Source organism: Maylandia zebra, linkage group LG3 (genome assembly GCF_041146795.1).
Source record: "Maylandia zebra isolate NMK-2024a linkage group LG3, Mzebra_GT3a, whole genome shotgun sequence".
Classification (NCBI taxonomy): Eukaryota; Metazoa; Chordata; class Actinopteri; order Cichliformes; family Cichlidae; genus Maylandia; species Maylandia zebra.
The window spans coordinates 12,466,534-12,486,139 of record NC_135169.1 but is presented as its reverse complement, the minus strand read 5'-3'; the positions used below and the strand labels follow the sequence as shown (position 1 = coordinate 12,486,139).

At 37.6% G+C, this 19,606-nt stretch overlaps 1 protein-coding gene and 1 long non-coding RNA gene across 3 annotated transcripts; both read left to right on the top strand.

The window, feature by feature from the left end:
• The first annotated feature begins 2,597 nt into the window (after positions 1-2,597).
• LOC143416666 (uncharacterized) lies at positions 2,598-11,787 on the top strand. The gene is made up of 7 exons (XM_076882119.1): positions 2,598-2,634; positions 3,281-3,469; positions 7,894-7,968; positions 8,938-9,012; positions 10,545-10,715; positions 11,017-11,274; positions 11,516-11,787. The coding sequence occupies exons 1-7, from the start codon at positions 2,598-2,600 to the stop codon at positions 11,785-11,787; spliced, it is 1,077 nt and encodes a 358-aa protein (XP_076738234.1).
• Positions 11,788-11,940: 153 nt separating this feature from the next.
• On the top strand, positions 11,941-14,407 carry LOC112436493 (uncharacterized). 2 transcript variants are annotated; one of them, XR_013097213.1, is made up of 7 exons: positions 11,941-12,194; positions 12,274-12,365; positions 12,745-12,807; positions 12,895-12,954; positions 13,284-13,346; positions 13,495-13,557; positions 13,669-14,407. It is a non-coding gene; the product is annotated as an uncharacterized LOC112436493 (long non-coding RNA). The 2 variants fall into 2 exon arrangements; XR_013097212.1 differs by having other exon boundaries at positions 13,495-14,407.
• The last annotated feature ends 5,199 nt before the right edge of the window (positions 14,408-19,606 follow it).

Sequence of the window (19,606 nt, the reverse complement as noted above, 5' to 3'; positions counted from 1 at the left end):
TATCATACAAAGCATAAACATTCACATGCCTTCTCTCACACAGCGCCTAAGCTACGACCTTGGCTCCCCGTTTATCTGCTCCTGCTGAGATGGGGCAGAAAACTCCAGTATATTCTGTTCTCTTCTAATCAGACAAATAAGGCGATGACTTTCTGCAAACAGTATTTCTTATAACTCAGCAGTATAATGCATCATAAAACAATATCATTCATTCACAATAAATCAACAGTTTAATATAATGCACATCAGTTTAACTAATGCAATAGTTATCAGCTTCTTCTAATTCAGGAGAATAATGCAAACTAAAACTACATAATAATTCACAATCTTTAATTAGGGGTATAACATGGCATAAAATAATATTAGAATCTAACAATATATTTATTGATATTTACTCTCCTTTATTCATACATCTGTGTGCTTGAGGTTTGGAAATATTTATTAAAATTATAAATAGCCTTTGAAATAATGTAAGACAAATGTTTGATAATACTTACAGTTTATGACAAAGATGATGATGATGATGATGATGATTATTATTATTATTCTTTTTTTTATTTGAATAATATTTAAATAAAATAAAGGTTTTTCACATTTAAAACAATTCTTGGACTTGTGTTCTCCTCATTTCCTCTTTAACCCTCAGTCAGCTCACATATGTGTAATGAAACTTACTGTCTGTCTGCTATTGGTCAGTTTAGTCTGTGTGTTAAAGGCCTTTTCATAAAAATCTTGTCAGATCTTGTTAAGTTGTTATTTCTGTGTAAAAGGAAGGAAGCAGAGAGAAGTTTTAAAACCTCTTTGTTTCCTTCACAGCTCTTTGGTATCTGCCAGAGGTGGGACCAAGTCATTGTTTTGCAAGTCTCAAGTAAGTCTCAAGTCTTTATCCTCAAGTCTCAAGTCAAGTCTCAAGTAATGTCAGGCAAGTCAGAGTCGAGTCTCAAGTCACTGGTGTAAAAGTCCGAGTCAAGTCACAAGTCTGAAACTTTGAATTTCAAGTCCTTTCGAGTCTTTAAAAAAAAACAAAACGAAAAAATAATGTTGCAGTTATGCTAAATGTAAATATTAGACCATGTAATTTTAAAATCTGTGTTTTTCTCAACACATGACAAAATAGTGAACTTAGAAAATATACACAAATTGTGAAATTGCACCTCTTTAAAATGCAGCTCAATTAAACCTAGCTCCAAGAATAATTTTCACCGACAGTTCTGAGATAAGCTGCATGTTATTCTTGGATGCGGTTGTAGGACCGGCTTTAAAATCGCATGACAAAAATATCATACACATTAAAAAAAAACTGTATCACCAACATAGCCTGGACAACATTTGCTAGTTAGATGAAGTCAGCTATCTCATCTTAGCATATTTATATGCATATTTATAATCATACGGTTCTTGGAGTGAGTGCACACACTCATGAAGTTTAGTAACTTCCGGTCACTGCAACAAGCCCAGGTACAGTTTACCGACAGATGGGTGCAGGACCTTGAAACGCACCGTGTCGAACGAAAGACCATCGTACGTATCATAAGTTTACCAGTCTCACAAATCGTCCTCATAAATACACATTCGTTAACCGTTTATTAATAGGACCTTTGAGCTCAACGGTAATTAATTAGTAGTGGAAATAATTTCTGGTAGCATCACAGAAATGTAGCAGTGACAACAATATTGTATGCTGTAATCGTACTGGGCAATTAGTGATACAAAAAACCTGTTTTATCCTGTGAATAAAAGCATATGTTTTTGTCAATGTACCATAATAACAGAAGCGAAACGCAATATTGTGTCAGGACAATTCACTATTTATGCACAATAAATAAAGGAGCATAGCGCGACAATTTCTGTTCAGCGCCAGACTTGCTTGTAACCTATATCACCAATTATGTTATGAAAATGACGTATTAACTACTAAAAAACACTGACCTTCGTGTAAATGCTTGGAGCAGACTAACCTGTGAGCTGGAGTGTTCTGGGACGTTATATTTGATCTTTGAATGGCTGCAATCCAGGCCATCCGTCGCATCTTTGTTACTTTGGAAACATGGCTTGAACAATTTCTCTTCAACGACGTAATCCGATAACAACCGATCTCTTTACCCATCGGCTTCCCGTGGCTGTCATGCGACCGGCTATTGCAGTTAATAATACAACAGCTTCTTGACATTTTTGTGTTTCTTTTTATCGCTGTATAACTGATTTTAATTGAAAGCCTGCGTGCGCTAGTACCGCTTGCCACGAGTTCCCAGAATCCTTTGCGGTTCTACCCGTGAATGACGTCACATTTTCAATCTCTATATAATATGCATGTTAAATTTTATATTTGGGGTAAAATATCAAGTCTTTTCAAGTAAACCGGTTCAAGTCCAATTCAAGTCCCAAGTCATTGGTGTAAAAGTCCAAGTCAAGTCACAAGTCTTAGAACATTTTTTCAAGTCAAGTCTAAAGTCATAAAATTAATGACTCGAGTCTGACTCGAGTCCAAGTCATGTGACTCGAGTCCACACCTCTGGTATCTGCTGTGCTGCTGCTTCACTCTCTCTCTTTACAGAAAGTTGTAGAAGTTTTCAGACGTGTCACTGCTGGATGTGAGGATGGGAGCCACTTTGCTCTGTGAGCTGGGCCTATTCTGTGAGTACATCACTGACTTCTATTGTTTGATTCATACTGATCCATAAACATGTTTTAGTAAGAAGAACAGAGCATCAGTCATTTGTACCATTGCAGGTCATGTGATCAGAGGACTCTCATGTTTGTTACCAACGTGGTTGTTTGTAGACTGGATTAGATTTTAGTGCACTGACTCAGATCAGAGTGGAGCTGCTTTAGTTTATCTAAGAAAGGTTTGTTTCTCCATCAGTGATAATTTGATGCTTTTGACATCCTAATATAAAATGTAATCAATCATAGTAGACACTGATTAAACATATAACGGCAGTGATTAAAGCCAGTGCTAGATTTAAACAGCCTTTTAACATGTTACATTTCAAATCTAACATCAACAAAACACTCACATGATTTGAGTGTCTTTAGTTTGATAATGTCTGAAGTTTCTGTCTTTATTGTAGTGCTCTGTACGCTCGTCTGCAGTGGACACGCTCAAGGTGACTGAACAGTTTTCACTTTTTCTATTTCTTCCTTTTTATTTAGCAAAGATTATTCTCAACCTGTATGACTCTACATAAATAAAGTATTAATAATCAATCAACATTCTGCCTTGAGCATAAAGTGTTTCAGATTGTCTGTTGTCTGATTGTTTGTTTGTGTTGGATTCTAGTTGCTGTGCTAACTATTGAACCCAGCTCGTCCAGTTATTTCATTGGAGAGTTTGTTACCTTCAAGTGTGACATGAATGAAGGAAGACACACTGACTGGTATTACGAAATCAAGAAGGATGGTCGAGACTATGTCCCCTACAGGGAGAACAAAGACTACACATTGGAAATTAACTCTACAGATCAAAGTGGTGAATATCAGTGTTCTGGTACCTGGAAGGGGTCACATTATAGAGAGATCAGTAATACTGTCTTTATAACTGTATTAGGTAAGTCCTCAGTGATTAATAATGTGATGATTCCTGTTAAAATACATCTGAATTATAAAAATGTGTGTTTAATAAATGTTTCATTGAAAGTATTGTATTTCTTATGTGTTGGAACTTTAACAAAGATCCTTGCATTTTACCTAACTTTGTTCACAGTACACACTGCAACCAAAATACTCAGACAATATGTCATTACAGCATGTGCATGTTTTACTGTATAACAAGAATAACTGTGGATGAAACTTAATTTAAATAATGAAAAAAAAAGAAACATCAAAAGATTCATATAATTTAAGGTGACGATGTTTCTGTTGTCTAAATGTGTGTGTGTGTGTGTGTGTGTGTGTGTGTGTTTCCTTGAACTGCATTAGTTTACATTCAGTGTGACTTCTTCAGGCCTGAGATTGAACAAACATTCATACTGTGCTTATTTAGAAATCTACAACCTGAATTACTGCAGCTCTGTCACCATGTTGAGACAGAAATCAGAAAAATTTAAAGTGACTTAAACTGTAGGAAAAAAATATATATAATGAAGACATTTGTAGATTTTATTGGGGGGGGGGGGGTGATTTAAAAAAATGTTTTTTTTTAACCTTTTATACATTTATATTGTATCAGGTGTGCATTTTGTTCTCTTCTTTTTCATAACAGCATATAGACCCAGGGCCACACTGACAGCAGGAACAACAATCATACCAGTAGGGGGCAGTGTGACACTGACCTGCTCTGTGCAGAGCTCTGATGGATGGAAATATGAGTGGTTCACACAAACCCAAAGAACCTCTGAAGGTAAAATCAGAGATCAACAAAACAGAGATATCAGAGTATCTCAAGGAGGAATCTACAGCTGCAGAGGAACAAGAGGAAACCCAGTTTACTACACTGATAGAAGTGATGATGTCACCATTGAGATAACCTGTGAGTTCAGTCATTTAGTTTGAAATATACATTCACTCATGATTATCAAACATACAATGTGAAGTTTTCTGTGTTGATTTCATGTTTGTTGTGTGATCTCCATTTGACAAATGTCGTCATGGTCAGCACAGGATGAATTCAATGGTCTACAAAGCATGTTACATTGTTAGTCAGACAAAGAGCTGCAGCTGATAGTAGCCTCATTGTAGACAGTTTGTCACCACTTTGTGTCACGAACTTTCAGCTGGTATAGAGACGCCAATGCTGACCTGCTGCTCCATCACCTGAGGACAATAATGACACAAACAGGATAAAATATAGTTCTTCAAACTCCCTCAACAAATGAAAACAAATATGAAACTTCTTTAAAAAAAGAATAAAAGTCATTCAATCATCTCATCAAATACTGGCGTAGATTAAAATTAATCTGAAGCACACACACACGAGTGGGTTTGATAGAAAGGTTTTTGATTTTATTTCTATTGAACTCATTGATTTGCATGTTAACCTCAAAGTGATTTTATGAAAGCAAATCAAACTCATTCCAACTTCTTCCTGAAAAAGTCTCATTTGTACAGAAAACGACTTTGTGGAGAAAAGTGTGTTTATGTTCATTCTTTAAAAATAAGTTTCTGTCTGTGATTCAGCTGTTTTACACTCACTTTATTTGAAAACAAAATAAAATAAAACAAACAAACAAACACAGGTAAACAACAGAAGCTCAGATGTCCCAGTTTTACTGCTGGGCTCAGATCACTAACAGTTAACAGTTCACCCATCTCTGCATAATTAAAAGAATTAAAACAAATAATGTGTTATAATTTTAAAAATTGTACAAATACATGAAAGTGATGAACATCAGCTTAACATTTTATTTTGCTGTTGTAGTAGCTGTGTACAACATTTAAAATGAAATGTTAAATGATAGAAAATAACTTCCAGTCAGCTTTTGTGTGTGAACTTGATTTTTTCAAATAACTTTTTAATAATATTTGTAGTAAGACGACTTTAAAAACACACACATACTTCTCTTTCAAACACTCTCCTCCCACTCCGACAGAAAGTAAAGAAGTTGTTCACGGCACTGTAACTATTAAAGCAGTAATGAAAAGAAAACAGAGATGAGGCATTCAAACTATTTTTGATTTGAAAAAAAAAAAACTTTTCTAGGCAGTCGAAGTCTCACATGCAGAAAAATTACACGTTGTTTTCTAAATTGGTCAATGTTTAACACATAATCAGTGCTGTAAGAAATTTCTTCCTTAGACAACCAACAATTTAAAGATTAACTTTTTCTGTATCTTATACAGCAAGTAAACCCAGAGCCACACTGACAGCACACAGTTCAATCATACCAGCAGGGGGCAGTGTGACACTGAGCTGCTCTGTGGAGGGCTCTGCTGGCTGGAAGTTTGACTGGTTCAGACGTGATTCAGAGTTTTCTGGAGCTCAGAAAATAGGAGCTGGAACATCAGAGCACACGATCAGTATTTCAGAAGGAGGCATCTATTACTGCAGAGGAGGGAGAGGAGATCCAGTTTTCTCCACAGAGGACAGTGCTGCAGTTACAATTCAGAAACAAGGTGAGGGTGAAATTTTGTTGTGAAATACAACTGAAATTTATAAATGAATTAAAGTAACACTATAACTATGATTTTTGTTATTTGTTTTGTGGTTCTTCTTGATATATTTATTTAAATTTTTATATTTGTTTGTTGAACAGTTTGGGCTGCTGTGAATCTGCAGCACAGCTGGTCTCAGATATTCACTGGTGAGACAATCACTCTCAGATGTGAGATTCAGGGAGGTGAAGGAAAGGTGTGGAAATATGAATGGACAGCACCCAACACAAACAGCCCTCCAACATCCAGTGAATACAGGATCAGCAGAGTTTCAGTGTCCCACAGTGGAGACTACAGATGTCGGGGTAGCAGTGACTATCTCTTAACAGGATGGAGTGATGCCTTCAGACTGACAGTTTCATGTGAGTTGGACCATGATTCATGCTGACATTTCATGTTTTCATGTTTACACCTGTCTTAACAGGAAAACTCCAACAATGATCCAGCTGTCTGCAGGCAGCTCAGGACAACAGTTTTTCTCACTGTGCAAACAGAAAGGAGAGACACCATGGAGGCTCTTAAAATATCAGCAGTTTAAAGAGGAATGTACAGAGATGACAGTTTGATAAGAGAATGATAAATCAGTGAAATCTTTAGTTTGTTAGACAGTCTAATGTGTCACATGCAGGTAGGGATGGGAATTGATAAGAATTGATTGATTCTCATTGGCTCCACTTTGAGAGTCGCCACCATCTCTAAGCAGAATATCAAAGACATTCATGCAGATTAGAGGCTGTGAGGTCAAATGTTTGTGCATGTTGGAGGTATTTCCCCTCTTTGTTGTGATCAGTGTTGGGATCATTTCTCAAAAAAAGTAAAGCAAAAAAGTTCTTACACAAAAGCAGCACAAAAAGACCTTAAATCAGTTGTCATGGTGATTCTACAGTAGAAACATGAACAGGTAGAAACGGAGCTGCAGCCTGACTGCTCATCAGTTTGTTACCTGTTGAATTTCAGCAGCAGCTTTACTGTAAATCACAACTCATTTCTCACAGTGCTGGTCTGGGGTCAGCATTCACTCAGCTTTAACGTCACTCTGGGTTCTTGGCTAGCTTAGCGTTAGCATGCTGTGCTTTAAAGAGCCAAAGTTGTGTTAACAGGTGATTATTTGAATGCAGTTGTTTCTGTCCTAGAACAGTTTCCACTTTACCATCACTCTCATCCTGTATGCTGTAATCCGGCTCTCTACTCCCATCCCTACATGCAGGATTACTAATTACTGTTTGTGTTTGTAGATAAATTAATCAGTGAATGGTTAAAGTGTGATCAGTACTGTAGCAAGTTTATTCTTCATGATGTTTTAATGTTTTACTTATTTTGTTTCTTCAACAGCAAGTAAACCCAGAGCCACACTGACAGCACACAGTTCAATCATACCAGCAGGGGGCAGTGTGACACTGAGCTGCTCTGTGGAGGGCTCTGCTGGCTGGAAGTTTGACTGGTTCAGACGTGATTCAGTCTCTTCTAAAGCTCAGCTCATGAGAGGAAATGAAGCAAACAGAGTTATTAGTGTCTCACAAGGAGGTCTGTACCACTGCAGAGGAGGGAGAGGAGATCCAGTTTACTACACAGAGGACAGCAGTGACGTCACAGTTACAGAAACTCGTGGGTTCAATTATTTTATTTCTGCCAAACTGAGAGATGTCATTTTGTGTTCTGTGCTAACAATTTCATTCAACAACTGTGAGTTTATTAACCCTGAAATGAGAGACAACTCCTGACAAATAGAAGAATTTATTCCGTCTTATTTTTTTTATCTTCATGTTTCTATTTGTCTCTAACTGGATATTTTTCTGTGAACAGTTCCCAGTAAGCCCACTGTGACACTGCAGCCATCCTGGCCTCAGATATACAGCGGTGAGACAGTCACTGTCAGATGTGAGATTCAGGGAGGTGAAGGAAAGGTGTGGAAATATGAATGGACAGCACCCAACACAAACAGCCCTCCAACATCCAGTGAATACAGGATCAGCAGAGTTTCAGTGTCCCACAGTGGAGACTACAGATGTCGGGGTAGCAGTGACTATCTCTTAACAGGATGGAGTGATGCCTTCAGACTGACAGTTTCATGTGAGTTGGACCATGATTCATGCTGACATTTAATGTTTTCATGTTTACATCTGTCTTAACAGGAAAACTGTTACTGCAAACTGAAAGCGAGAGTTAAAGAACCGATAAGTTGGATCGATAAGCAGGCAGAGACTAATGATTCCCAGGACTTTGACTACTGGGAACCAGTTCCTTACTCCCATCCCTACATGCAGGATTACTAATTACTGTTTGTGCTTGTAGATAAATTAATCAGTGTTTAAAGTGTGATCAGTAGTGTCACAAGTTTATCCTTGATTATGTTTTAATGTTTTACTCATTTTGTTTCTTCAACAGCAAGTAAACCCAGAGCCACACTGACAGCACAAAGTTCAGTCATACCAGCAGGGGGCAGTGTGACACTGAGCTGCTCTGTGGAGGGCTCTGCTGGCTGGAAGTTTGACTGGTTCAGACGTGTTTCAGTCTCTTCTAAAGCTCAGCTCATGAGAGGAAATGAAGCAAACAGAGTCTCACAAGGAGGTCTGTACCACTGCAGAGGAGGGAGAGGAGATCCAGTTTACTACACAGAGGACAGCAGTGACGTCACAGTTACAGAAACTCGTGAGTTCAATTATTTTATTGCTGCCAAACTGAGAGATGTTATTTTGTGTTCTGTGCTAACAATTTCATTCAACAACTGTGAGTTTATTAACCCTGAAATGAGAGACACCTCCTGACAAATAGAAGAATTTATTCCGTCTTATTTTTTTTATCTTTATGTTTCTATTTGTCTCTAACTGGATATTTTCCTGTGAACAGTTCCCAGTAAGCCCACTGTGACCCTGCAGCCATCCTGGCCTCAGATATACAGCGGTGAGACAGTCACTGTCAGATGTGAGATTCAGGGAGGTGAAGGAGCTCAGTGGACGTATGAATGGAGAGCAGCCAAGTTAAACACACCTCCAACATCCAATGAATACAGAATCATCAGAGCTACTGAGTCTGACAGTGGAGGATACAGCTGCCGGGGCAGAAGGGACTATTTCTTCTCAGAGTGGAGTGATATCATCACACTGACTGTGTCATGTAAGATCTTTCATCCAGAGTATCTAAATAAGGAAAAAGCACTTCTTCTTTCTTACAGCTTTATAACTGTCTTTCATGTTGGTCAGTAAAATGTTTAGTTTTTATTCCAACAACAAAAACCTGAACAGCAGCTTTTTATTCACAGTGAAGAGAACAAAACATATGAGAGTAACTTCTCTGCTGTGCAGCTCTAATACATGAAAGATGAAATGCAGAACAAATGCTGAATCTGTCTCAGCTGCTCCACCACATCCACTAAGAAACATTAAATCCACTGATTGTTCCTCATGTGTGTTTTTAACTTAGAAATGCAGCAAATTAAATATGAAAGATTAGTGTTGTGTTTGTGTGATAGTTGTACAGTTTGTTGCAGCTTCACCATTAAAGTTATGTGATATTTATTATTTCCATATTTCCACCAAGTTATTTCAACTGGTTTGATTCAGTCATTGACTTTTGTTCTTTTTCTAAACTGAACTGCAGATAAACCAAAGGCCAAACTGAGAGCTGATAACACAGCTGTTCCAGTAGGGGGCAGTGTGACCCTGACCTGCTCTGTGAACCCATCATCATCATCTGGATGGAAATACTACTGGTACAGAGATGAGAAATCCTCTGAAGCCCTGACCACACAAGATGCAGTTTTCCACTCAAATGGACAAATCAGTGTCTCACAGGAAGGACTCTACAGGTGCAGAGGAGGAAGAGGAAACCCAGTTTACTACACAGAGGACAGCCAGTCAGTCAGGATTGGGAAAACTGGTCAGTTCAAAGTTAATGAACCCCAAATCACTACCTGATGAAAAGTATCTGATGGAAATTGACCCCTTTTTTCATTCATTTGTTCATTTCCTGAATACAGTGTCAAACAGACCTGTTGTGACTCTGTATCCAAACTGGTCTGAGATATACAGAGGAGAGACGATCACTGTCAGATGTGAGATCCATGGAGGAGACACTGAGTGGGATTATGAGTGGGAAACAAACAGCATGATAAAAGCTCCAAATCAAAATGAATACAGGATTAGATCTGCTTCATCATCCAACAGTGGAAACTATCGCTGTAAGGGCAGAATGAAAAGTTCACAGCATGAAACAACAGAGTGGAGTGATTCAGTCACACTGACAGTTTCTGACAGTAAGTAGAGTCATAGTTCATTTAACCTGGAAATAGAAACAGTTTGTAAAAATGTGTTTTTATTAGTACATGTTGAGATATTTGACATGTTTAGATAGTCTCACTCTTAAAGTTCATCATAAATATTTGTGAGTCAACATTTTAGTGACATTGAATTCAGAGTTAAGAGACGAAAGATTGAGAGCAAATCTTTGTTGAACAGATGAACCTCGTCCTGTCCTCACTGTGTCTCCATCATGGCTGAGTCCTGGAGCCTCAGTAACTCTGAACTGTGAGGTTGAACATCCGTCTGCAGGATGGAGCTTCTACTGGTATAAAGCTGTTCCTGATCTAGCAGAGAAATCCTCCAGTTATGAGCTGCTACCTGATGGCAGTGGGACTGCACAGGACTCCTACATCATTCATGGACAGACACACACAGCAGGATATGTGTGCAGAGCTGGAAGAGGAGACCCAGAGTATCACACTGATCACAGTCAACCAAAGTTTGTCTGGTCTGCAGGTCAGTTTGAGGATTTATAATCTTCATGTTGATGATTTGAAAGTCTGTAAATCTGGCTGCATGACTATCAGGACTCCTGTGAACCACAAAGAAGTCAAACGTAGATGTTCACTGTGATATTTTTAATCCTAACATCTGTGAGCTTTGTCTCTTCACTGCATGTCGTTTCCAGATGTTCATTCATCAGCGTCTCTCACAGTGAGTCCTGACAGAGTGCAACACTTCACCTCTGACTCTGTCTCACTGACCTGTGAGGGAAACTTCACTGAGTGGAGAGTGAGGAAGTTCTCTGAGGACGGCCGACTCTCTGACTGTAGGAGAATGACTGGATCCACATGTGACATCAACACATCAAAGTCAGATACTGGAGTGTACTGGTGTGAGTCTGGATCAGGAGAGTTCAGCAGTGCAGTCAACATCACTGTACAGAGTATGTTATTATACATTTACTACTTGGATTTGGATGATTTAGATGTCACATGAACATTTGTCCCAGCTTTGCTGTATGTGTGTAATTTATCTGGAGAAATAGCGTTTTTTTAAATACACAAGATCAGATCTTCATGATGAAAAGCATTTGTACAATCTGTTCTTATTATTGTTTGTCAGCTTTTTCTAAAAGTGTGCAGCAGCTGATGTGACTGAAACAATTGTGTGTGATTGTGTCACAGATGATGGTAATGGTCCTATCCTGGTGAGTCCTGTTCATCCTGTGACTGAGGGAGCTTCTGTTAGTCTGAGCTGCAGTTTGAGAACACAAAAAATACTTTCCAATGTGTTTTTCTATCACAATGACAAACTTATTCAAAATGATCCCCGAGGGGAGCTGAAGATCTCTGCAGTGTCAAAGTCTGATGAAGGTTTCTACAAGTGTCAGTACTCAGGAAGAGAGTCAGCACAGAGCTGGATGTCAGTTAAAGGTGAGCAGGATCAAAATATGTGATGGATTTTTATGAGTTTGATGACTGAGAAGCAACATTAGATTTTCTGATTTAAGTCTCAAAGTCGCCTGGCTTAATTTTGTAAAATTATATATATAAATACATATAATTCATCAATGAATAATTATTGTTTCTTGTAACTGTGTCAGGAGCTGACAGCTCTTCATCTCCTGTGTGGTTGATTGTTGGACTGGTTTGTGGAGTCTCTCTCATTATTATTCTCCTGCTCTTGTTGTATCGCTGCAGACAGTCCAAGTGTAAGAGCCTCTTCTTTTCATGCTGTATTACAGAGTTTATTTACTACACACACTTTAATTATTCACACATATACATATATTCTGATCGAACAATTTACATCACAAACATGTGTAATAACATTTGTCTCTTTCACAGGTTCCTGCTTCACCAGGTTGGTAAAATACTTTTTATTATTATTTTAAACAAACATCAGTTACTTTTGAGTTTATTGTGTTTATTTCCTGTTTCAGGTCGATCCAGTCTGAGAGTCACAGTCCGGGCTCCTCCACAAATCATGGAGTCAACCAGGATGAAACTCATGAATACAACTCTGTTCATCCTGGTCAGCACTTAAACCGATCTTTATTATCATTATTAATATTGACTTTTCATTCAGTCTCCATTAACAGGAACATTTCTTAGGTTCAGTTTGTGCTCAGCAGCTTTTCAAAGAACATTTATCAAAATCCAGTTGGACAAACATCCAAATAACCAACTGACTACATGCACAAAAGATCAGAAACAAACAGGATTTTACAACCTGATTGTTTCTTTAACTCGACTGAAAGAATCCACAAATGTTGTTGTTTCATATCAGATCAACACAAACAGTAACACCATGATGGGTTCATGCTCTGAAAATATCTGACAGTCCTGGATTTGACTTAAACACAACTAATGAAATTGAATGTGATGTGTTCACAAACATTTTTACATTTCAGGTGCAGATGAACCGCGAGACGTCACATACTCTCTTATTAAACTTCAAAACTTTGGAAAGAAGAGTGAGTACACAAAACACACAGTGTAGAAAAAAGCCTGGGAAGTTTTTAAAGTGTTTAAAATTTTCATTAATCTGATCATCTTAACAGGGAAGCATCATAAACCAGAGCAGAGTGCTGTTTACTCTGAGGTGAAGACGGGAGCTGCAGGTACAGTCACAACAGTCTCATTCAGTGTTTGTACTTGAACGTGTCATCACATCATTATATTGCAGGTAATTATAGGTCAACATGGAGTTTAGTTATTCACTTACTAATCAGTGTTTCAGCTTTACTGAATCACAGCATCCACAGATGCTGACCCAGACCTCAATCACAAAACACACACATGCAAAGCTGAAGTGTCACAGGCAACAAATGATTTTTACTTAGATTTCTTTCACTGTAGTTGTAAAAAGTTTAAAGTCCATATGTATCCAAAATCTTTGTATCATATCTGTGCTGAACAAATGTGTCCTGAGCTCTGACGTTTCTTTTAGAGGACAGTCTGATGTATGCTGAGGTCAAACAGCCCAAAAAAGAAAAAGCCAAGAAAAACAAAGGTGAGCAAAGTCTGCCATCATCTCCAAGGGACAATCCATCAGCTGATTAAAATCTGTCATACTCAATTATCTTTGCATTAGTGGACACACCCAGTTTCCTCCTGGTTAATGATATTATTGTTTTCAATGATCTTCTCTTCATTCACAGGAACATCAAGTCCTGCAGCTGATGCAGCAGTTTATTCTGAAGTCACATCAGGAAGCTCTCTCAGTAATTCTGCTGCCATGCAGGCTGATTTATTCTTCACATTATTAAATGTCTTCAGCTCATAATATCTTTACATGTTGGAAATCACTTTGTCTCTTTGTGCTTGTCTTACAGGTCAGTGAGGAGAGCTGTAGCAGCAAAGCCAAGAAGAAGCTTTTTATGAAGCCACTCTTGCTCCTCTGCTGCCCAAATATCAGACATTCTCAGCTTTATGTACAGTTACAATATTACATCATAATATCAGACATATTGCTCTCTTATAGCATAAATAAATGCAGGTGTATTCGTGCTCTTTATATTCAGTTTTTTATTAAAGATTTTGTAATAAACCTTGAATGTATCTAACATGTTCCAACAGCAGTGAGAACAAAGTGTGAAATATGTGATCTTTAGTATCTGACAGCACAACTTAAAGTCAGTGTTTGCAGTGTTTCACAAGTAAATACTGATATGGGCACCAACAAATACTTTAACTGTGTTTGTTTACATTATATAAATAAGAATTATATCATAGGCAGTGAATATATTTGAATGTATTTCATGTATATTTTTGTGTTTCTGATCATTTTTCGCATCTTTTAGTTAGAAGGTAGAAATAATTTTTTTTTACATTTGAACATTTTATCTTTGATTTTTGTTTCCTGTATGAGATTATTGACAGACTAACAAAACAAGCGGGTTGTAACTGCGTTATCATGCAAACCTGAAATAAGCAGATGTGAGTATTATTTGCAAAGCGGTCACTAACAGTTCAGAGCATGACAGCAGTCTGCATGTATCTGACACAGAGGACTGAAGTAGAACATTTACAGAGAGAAGCTCTCTGTGTGCTGCTGTCACAGGATGAAGTCAAAGGAAAAGATAACTTGTAGATGTGATAAATCTCATATGAAAGATGGAGACAGAACATCACAGAGCTCTGCATCAATCATGGTCAGCACGACTCAGAGAAGTCGCAGTATTATAATTTTGCACTCCACTCCATTTACATCATTAACCCTTTACAGCCGATCGGAGCGGGCACGCTCTGTTTTGCGTAACTATTTTTAAATCCCAGTAGCACTGCAACCACGTAAGCTAGCGCAAAAATTTTTTTTGCATATGAAACCGGAGGAGTTGTACTTACATCTGATGCCATCAGCTTGTCCTAGGTCACAGTTTCCTTCCACATAAAGCTTTGCAAAACCTGCATAAAAAGCGCTTGCAGCAACAAAAACATAATATTCCAGAAACACGCTTTGCCGATCCGATCAGCTGTTCATAACACTTCCTACGTTGGAATAGATGTCAGCGCGAACTTTTGCATTTCCGCCATTACCTGCCCGAAACCGGAAGTGACGTCATTTTCGCGGAAATGTAGTCTTTTTTGCGATCAGGGCCTCAGGGCCTATACTGCTCTTTTTAAAAGTTATCTTTGACTTTATGACTTTCTGTGTCGTTTCTGGGATGCTTAGGACTCATATTGCACTGCTGGAAATAGTTTATTTTGATGCATATGCTGCTTTTTTACAAATTTGCAGTATGATATTTATTTTCGTTTTTCCTGCAGTGTATAAAAATTGGTGTATTTCAAAAATAAAACTATGAAGACACTCAAAATAAATTTCCTGTGGTGGGAAACTATTTTGTGCAACTTTTTTGTATTTACAGTTTTGAGGGATAAGCCTCTTAAATTTCTCTAACTACAAATATATGTTAAAAAAGCAAAAACGATTTTTTTGTAGTTTCTTGCACTTTTTTGCAATTTATGTAATTACTATGCACTTAATGAATACATATTATTAAAATCTGGGCTATAATGGTTGTATTGATGTATAGCAACTTAAAATGCTCCCAAAAATGGCTCCACAGCATGTAAAAATATAATATAAGCTCTGGCGGACTTGGTTCTATGGTAGGTCTTAAAGGGTTAACTGATCTCACAAGAATTTCAGAAACATCAGACCTAAAACATTCATTTAAGCTTATCATTGTACTTACATTGTACAACAGGCACATTACTGCTCTACTAGCGCAGAGACACCTCCTACTTTCTAGCAAGTGATGAGGAGAAACAAAACAGCATCTAAACACTAGTGATGCCCCACTGGGTGCCAGTGTGGTCACCAACACTCCTCCTATAGATTAGTATTTATTTATACCTGCTCTGTGCTGTGCTGAAGGAAAAGACTTTCCAACACTTCTTTCATTTCAGCTGACTTCACCTGTGTGAAAACAGAGAAACATGCACGGCATTAAATCAGACTCATTTGTGTTCCAGCACATGTGGATATTAAGGGAAATAAAATGTCAGACACTTTGGCAAAATAGACACTTAAACAAGACACGGTGGGCGTGGAGATGACACTATAAACTTGAAGTAAAAGCACTAAAATTATTAAATAAATGTCAGTAAAGGTGGGACACAGAGGCAGACAGAAGCAAAGTGGATCAAGTGAAGACAACAGGGAAACAAGAAAGAAAGAAACCTTATTTTATAGATTAAGAAAAAAGGCTTCATTAACTGTGACGTTTATAGGAAAGTGTAGGAGTCTTATTTACCATTTCAGCTGCGTAGGTGATAATAAAACACCTTCATATTGGTTTTCAGGCACTAATGAAGGAGAAGCAGAAGAGGTGAACGGCCCAATATTGTTTTCACATGCAGCTCTTCACAGCTTAATGTTATTGTGTATTTTTATGTAATTTTTCTCAGCAATGATTCAGGTCATTAAAGATTTTTTTAATGCTGAAAGTGTTTTTATGTGTTTACCCTGAGTGTGTGATTATTGTGCTGCTGTTACAGCCCTCGTTCTGTTTTACTTCGCAGCACAGACATCATGTGTCTGGACACACAGTGTACAGTCAAAATCAACACCCTCAGTTAAAGATGTGAAAACATTTTGAGCTGTTAGGGACCTGTGCAGGTTGCTTTGGACTCATGTTTGTGTCTCTTAATTCATCTTTTGAAAGGTTTTACACGTTACGAATGTTTTATGTTTTTAATTTATTTAAAACTTTTAAAATGCTGAAATAAAACTCCAATAAATTCACACCAGTAAAGTGACTGTTTCATTCAAGCAGCAATACCAAACAATAATAACACATCAAACTGCAAATGTGACAATACAGATCAACATTTTATTCCTCCTGTGCAGCTACGATGCATCTGTATGTGTGTGTGTGTGTGTGTGTGTGTGTGTGTGTGTGTGTGTGTGTGTGTGTGTGTGTGTGTGTGATCCTTGGTCCTTGTCTATTCTGTCACAGGTTTATATTTATCTACTGGCTGACCTCATGGTTTGTGGCTGTATCACCATGAAAGGAGGAAATGCAGCCTGTGGTTTCAGCCTGAAGTCTTCAGTTTAGCAGTTGTGTAGTTTTATGTTATCAGCTCACAGCAGAGAGTTTTCAGACAAGGAATTCAGACAAAGAGCACAGTGGAAATTTCACTTTGATCTTTGTGAGCATTACACATGTTTATGTGACCTGCCTGTACTGAAATAATAGCAATAGTTATCAATGCTACATTAAAGTATGCATGGCAGTGTGTGAAAACAGACAAAAGTAGCATCATTGTGGTGATGACACAATAAAGAAAATAAAATCTTTGTGGGAAAATATGAAAAGTTTGTTTCTCACACTGGAAAGCAGCTGCCTTTCAGTCTCTGTATGGATGTGCTTTAAAAATGCATCTATGTGTGAATTAAATAAAAATAATTTCTATTTCTACCCTCAAAATCGTAACTTGTAACACATGATGGTTTTGTAACCAAACCTTTATGCTTCACTCATATTTATCTGTCTGCTGGACTCTGCAGTTACATTAAGCTGCTCCATCCAGGAGGAGTTTGGTCTGTGATGGAGAAATCTGTAAATCAAACCAAAGTTAAATTATTCAAAACTGATAACTGAAAACCAAAATTTGAGAAGGTTTAACAACAAGCTTACATTTCTGTATGTTTTTGTTCAGTTTTTGCACTTTAAGTACAAGAAAGGTACTTCAGTATTTTTTTTTCCAAAAACAGAGTTTCTTGGATATGTAAAGCAAAGTAAATAAAATAAATTTAAACAGAAACTAACTGAGAAAAAAAAAGCAAAAACTTTGTTAAATAGGGTTGAAAGACACTTGTGTATCACAAAACAAGAAAAAGTTTGAACATGAACACGTCACATGACTGCTGTGGTCAAAGCTACAGGAGCTGTTTGAGGTTTGTATAAAAGGAAGGAAGCACAGAGAGGTGATAGAAGGAGGCGCTGAATATAAACTCTGGTCTTATCGACATTAAGTGCAGCTTCTCTTTATCAATGCAAAGTCGAAACCTTTGAGATTAGATGCAGATCAGCGTGCAGGGCTGGACGTGAGGATGGGGCACTCTTTGCTCTGTTTGCTGGGGTTATTCTGTGAGTACAATACACACCTTTACTGTTTGAATGGCAGTGATGAAGGAAAATGTTTCTCACTGGTGACAATTACAGTGTATCACTGCTTTAACCTGTTTACCTGACAGCTTCAACACAGCAGACTAGTTTTTTTTCATGTTTCCAGCCGGTTTCACAGCTAATAGAAACATAAATTTGATGATAACTGTACCATGTGAAGATTTAAAAAGCCTCAGTTTATATATTTATTGTGATTTTGTCAGTTGTATAATGTCTGATGATGTTTCATTCATTATTTTAGTGCTCAGTACAGTCAGACATGGAAACACTGAAGGTGAGAAACAGTTTTTTCTTCCATTTATATCATACGTGTTGATCTTAACTAGTATTTAGCTTCTCCTGTTTTGCTCGTCTGTGTTATATTTTGTATCATAAATCAAACATTTCATTGAGATTATTGGTTAAAATGTTAATATAACCATTTTAACTGTGTGAGCACTCAAACACACACCCACGATACAACCTGTATATTTGTTGAAGAGCTGTGGCTTCATACATGTGGATTTTCTTTTCATGTTTATCTGATCTGAAAATATCAACAGTGTGTGTAGTGCAGATTATCTCACTGAGTTATGTTGTTGGATTGTATGCTGGATTATACAGCTTTTTTTTTTTGATTACCTTATGAAGCTGTAAATATGATAATTATCAAAAGCTCCACACAGATGACAAATTAAAGGAAAAACCAACATGAACATGGTAACCAAATGCTGCTCTGAGCTCAGCATAGAGTTTGTTACCTTCATCCCTCATTTGGTGTTTTGATTAGAAGCTGTTTAACACGTCACTCCAAAGTCTCTGTAGATGTTCAGTGTGTCGAATTGTGTGGCTGCAAAAGATGATTCACATTATTTAAGTTTGCATCAAACATTCAGAGCAACAATTTTATTCTTTTGATCTTTTTCTAAATTACAGACCTTGGAGTGAAGGCCACTCTGACAGCAGACAGATTAACTATACCAGCAGGGGGCAGTGTGACACTGACCTGTGATGTGAAGTACTCTGCTGACTTTGAATATGAGTGGTTCAGAGAACCCCGTTTAAACTCTAACCAGAAGTTCGCAGTAGCTGGTGAATCAAAGAGAGAACTGGTGACCTCTAAAGGCGGCATCTACAACTGCAGAGGACGTATAAAAGGGACAAATTTACTCATAGTAGAAAGTGATCCAGTCACCATTCAGGAAACTGGTGAGTTTAAAAATGTCATAAGAAATAAAACAACATGGATTCCCCAAAGTTTGGAGATCAGAGGGGGATAATATTATGACAAAAACTTATGTTACAAAGTGATTTACGGCCCCAACCTGCCAAGTTATTTCTGATAATATAAACTGTTGTAAAGTTAATAAATAATAAACAATAATGGGGTTATAATATTTGATAATACTGTTTTTTATTTGAAATGAAAATGTTAATTCATTCCTTTTGTGTCCTAATTGAGGAATTTTGCTGTGGAAAGTTTCCAACAGGACTGATGTGACGCTGCAGCCATCCTGGTCTCAGATATTCACTGGTGAGACAGTCACTGTCAGATGTGAGATTCAGGGAGGTGAAGGAAAGGTGTGGAAATATGAATGGACAGCACCCAACACAAACAGCCCTCCAACATCCAGTGAATACAGGATCAGCAGAG

Bases quoted from the DNA above. Each gene is read 5' to 3' on its own strand.
- LOC143416666 (XM_076882119.1), top strand. From the start codon at position 2,598: ATGGGAGCCACTTTGCTCTGTGAGCTGGGCCTATTCT. The intron at 7,969-8,937 runs GTGAGATTCAGG...TCCTGTGAACAG, and splicing joins TGAGACAGTCACTGTCAGAT to TTCCCAGTAAGCCCACTGTG. The intron at 9,013-10,544 runs GTGAGATTCAGG...TTTGTTGAACAG, and splicing joins TGAGACAGTCACTGTCAGAT to ATGAACCTCGTCCTGTCCTC.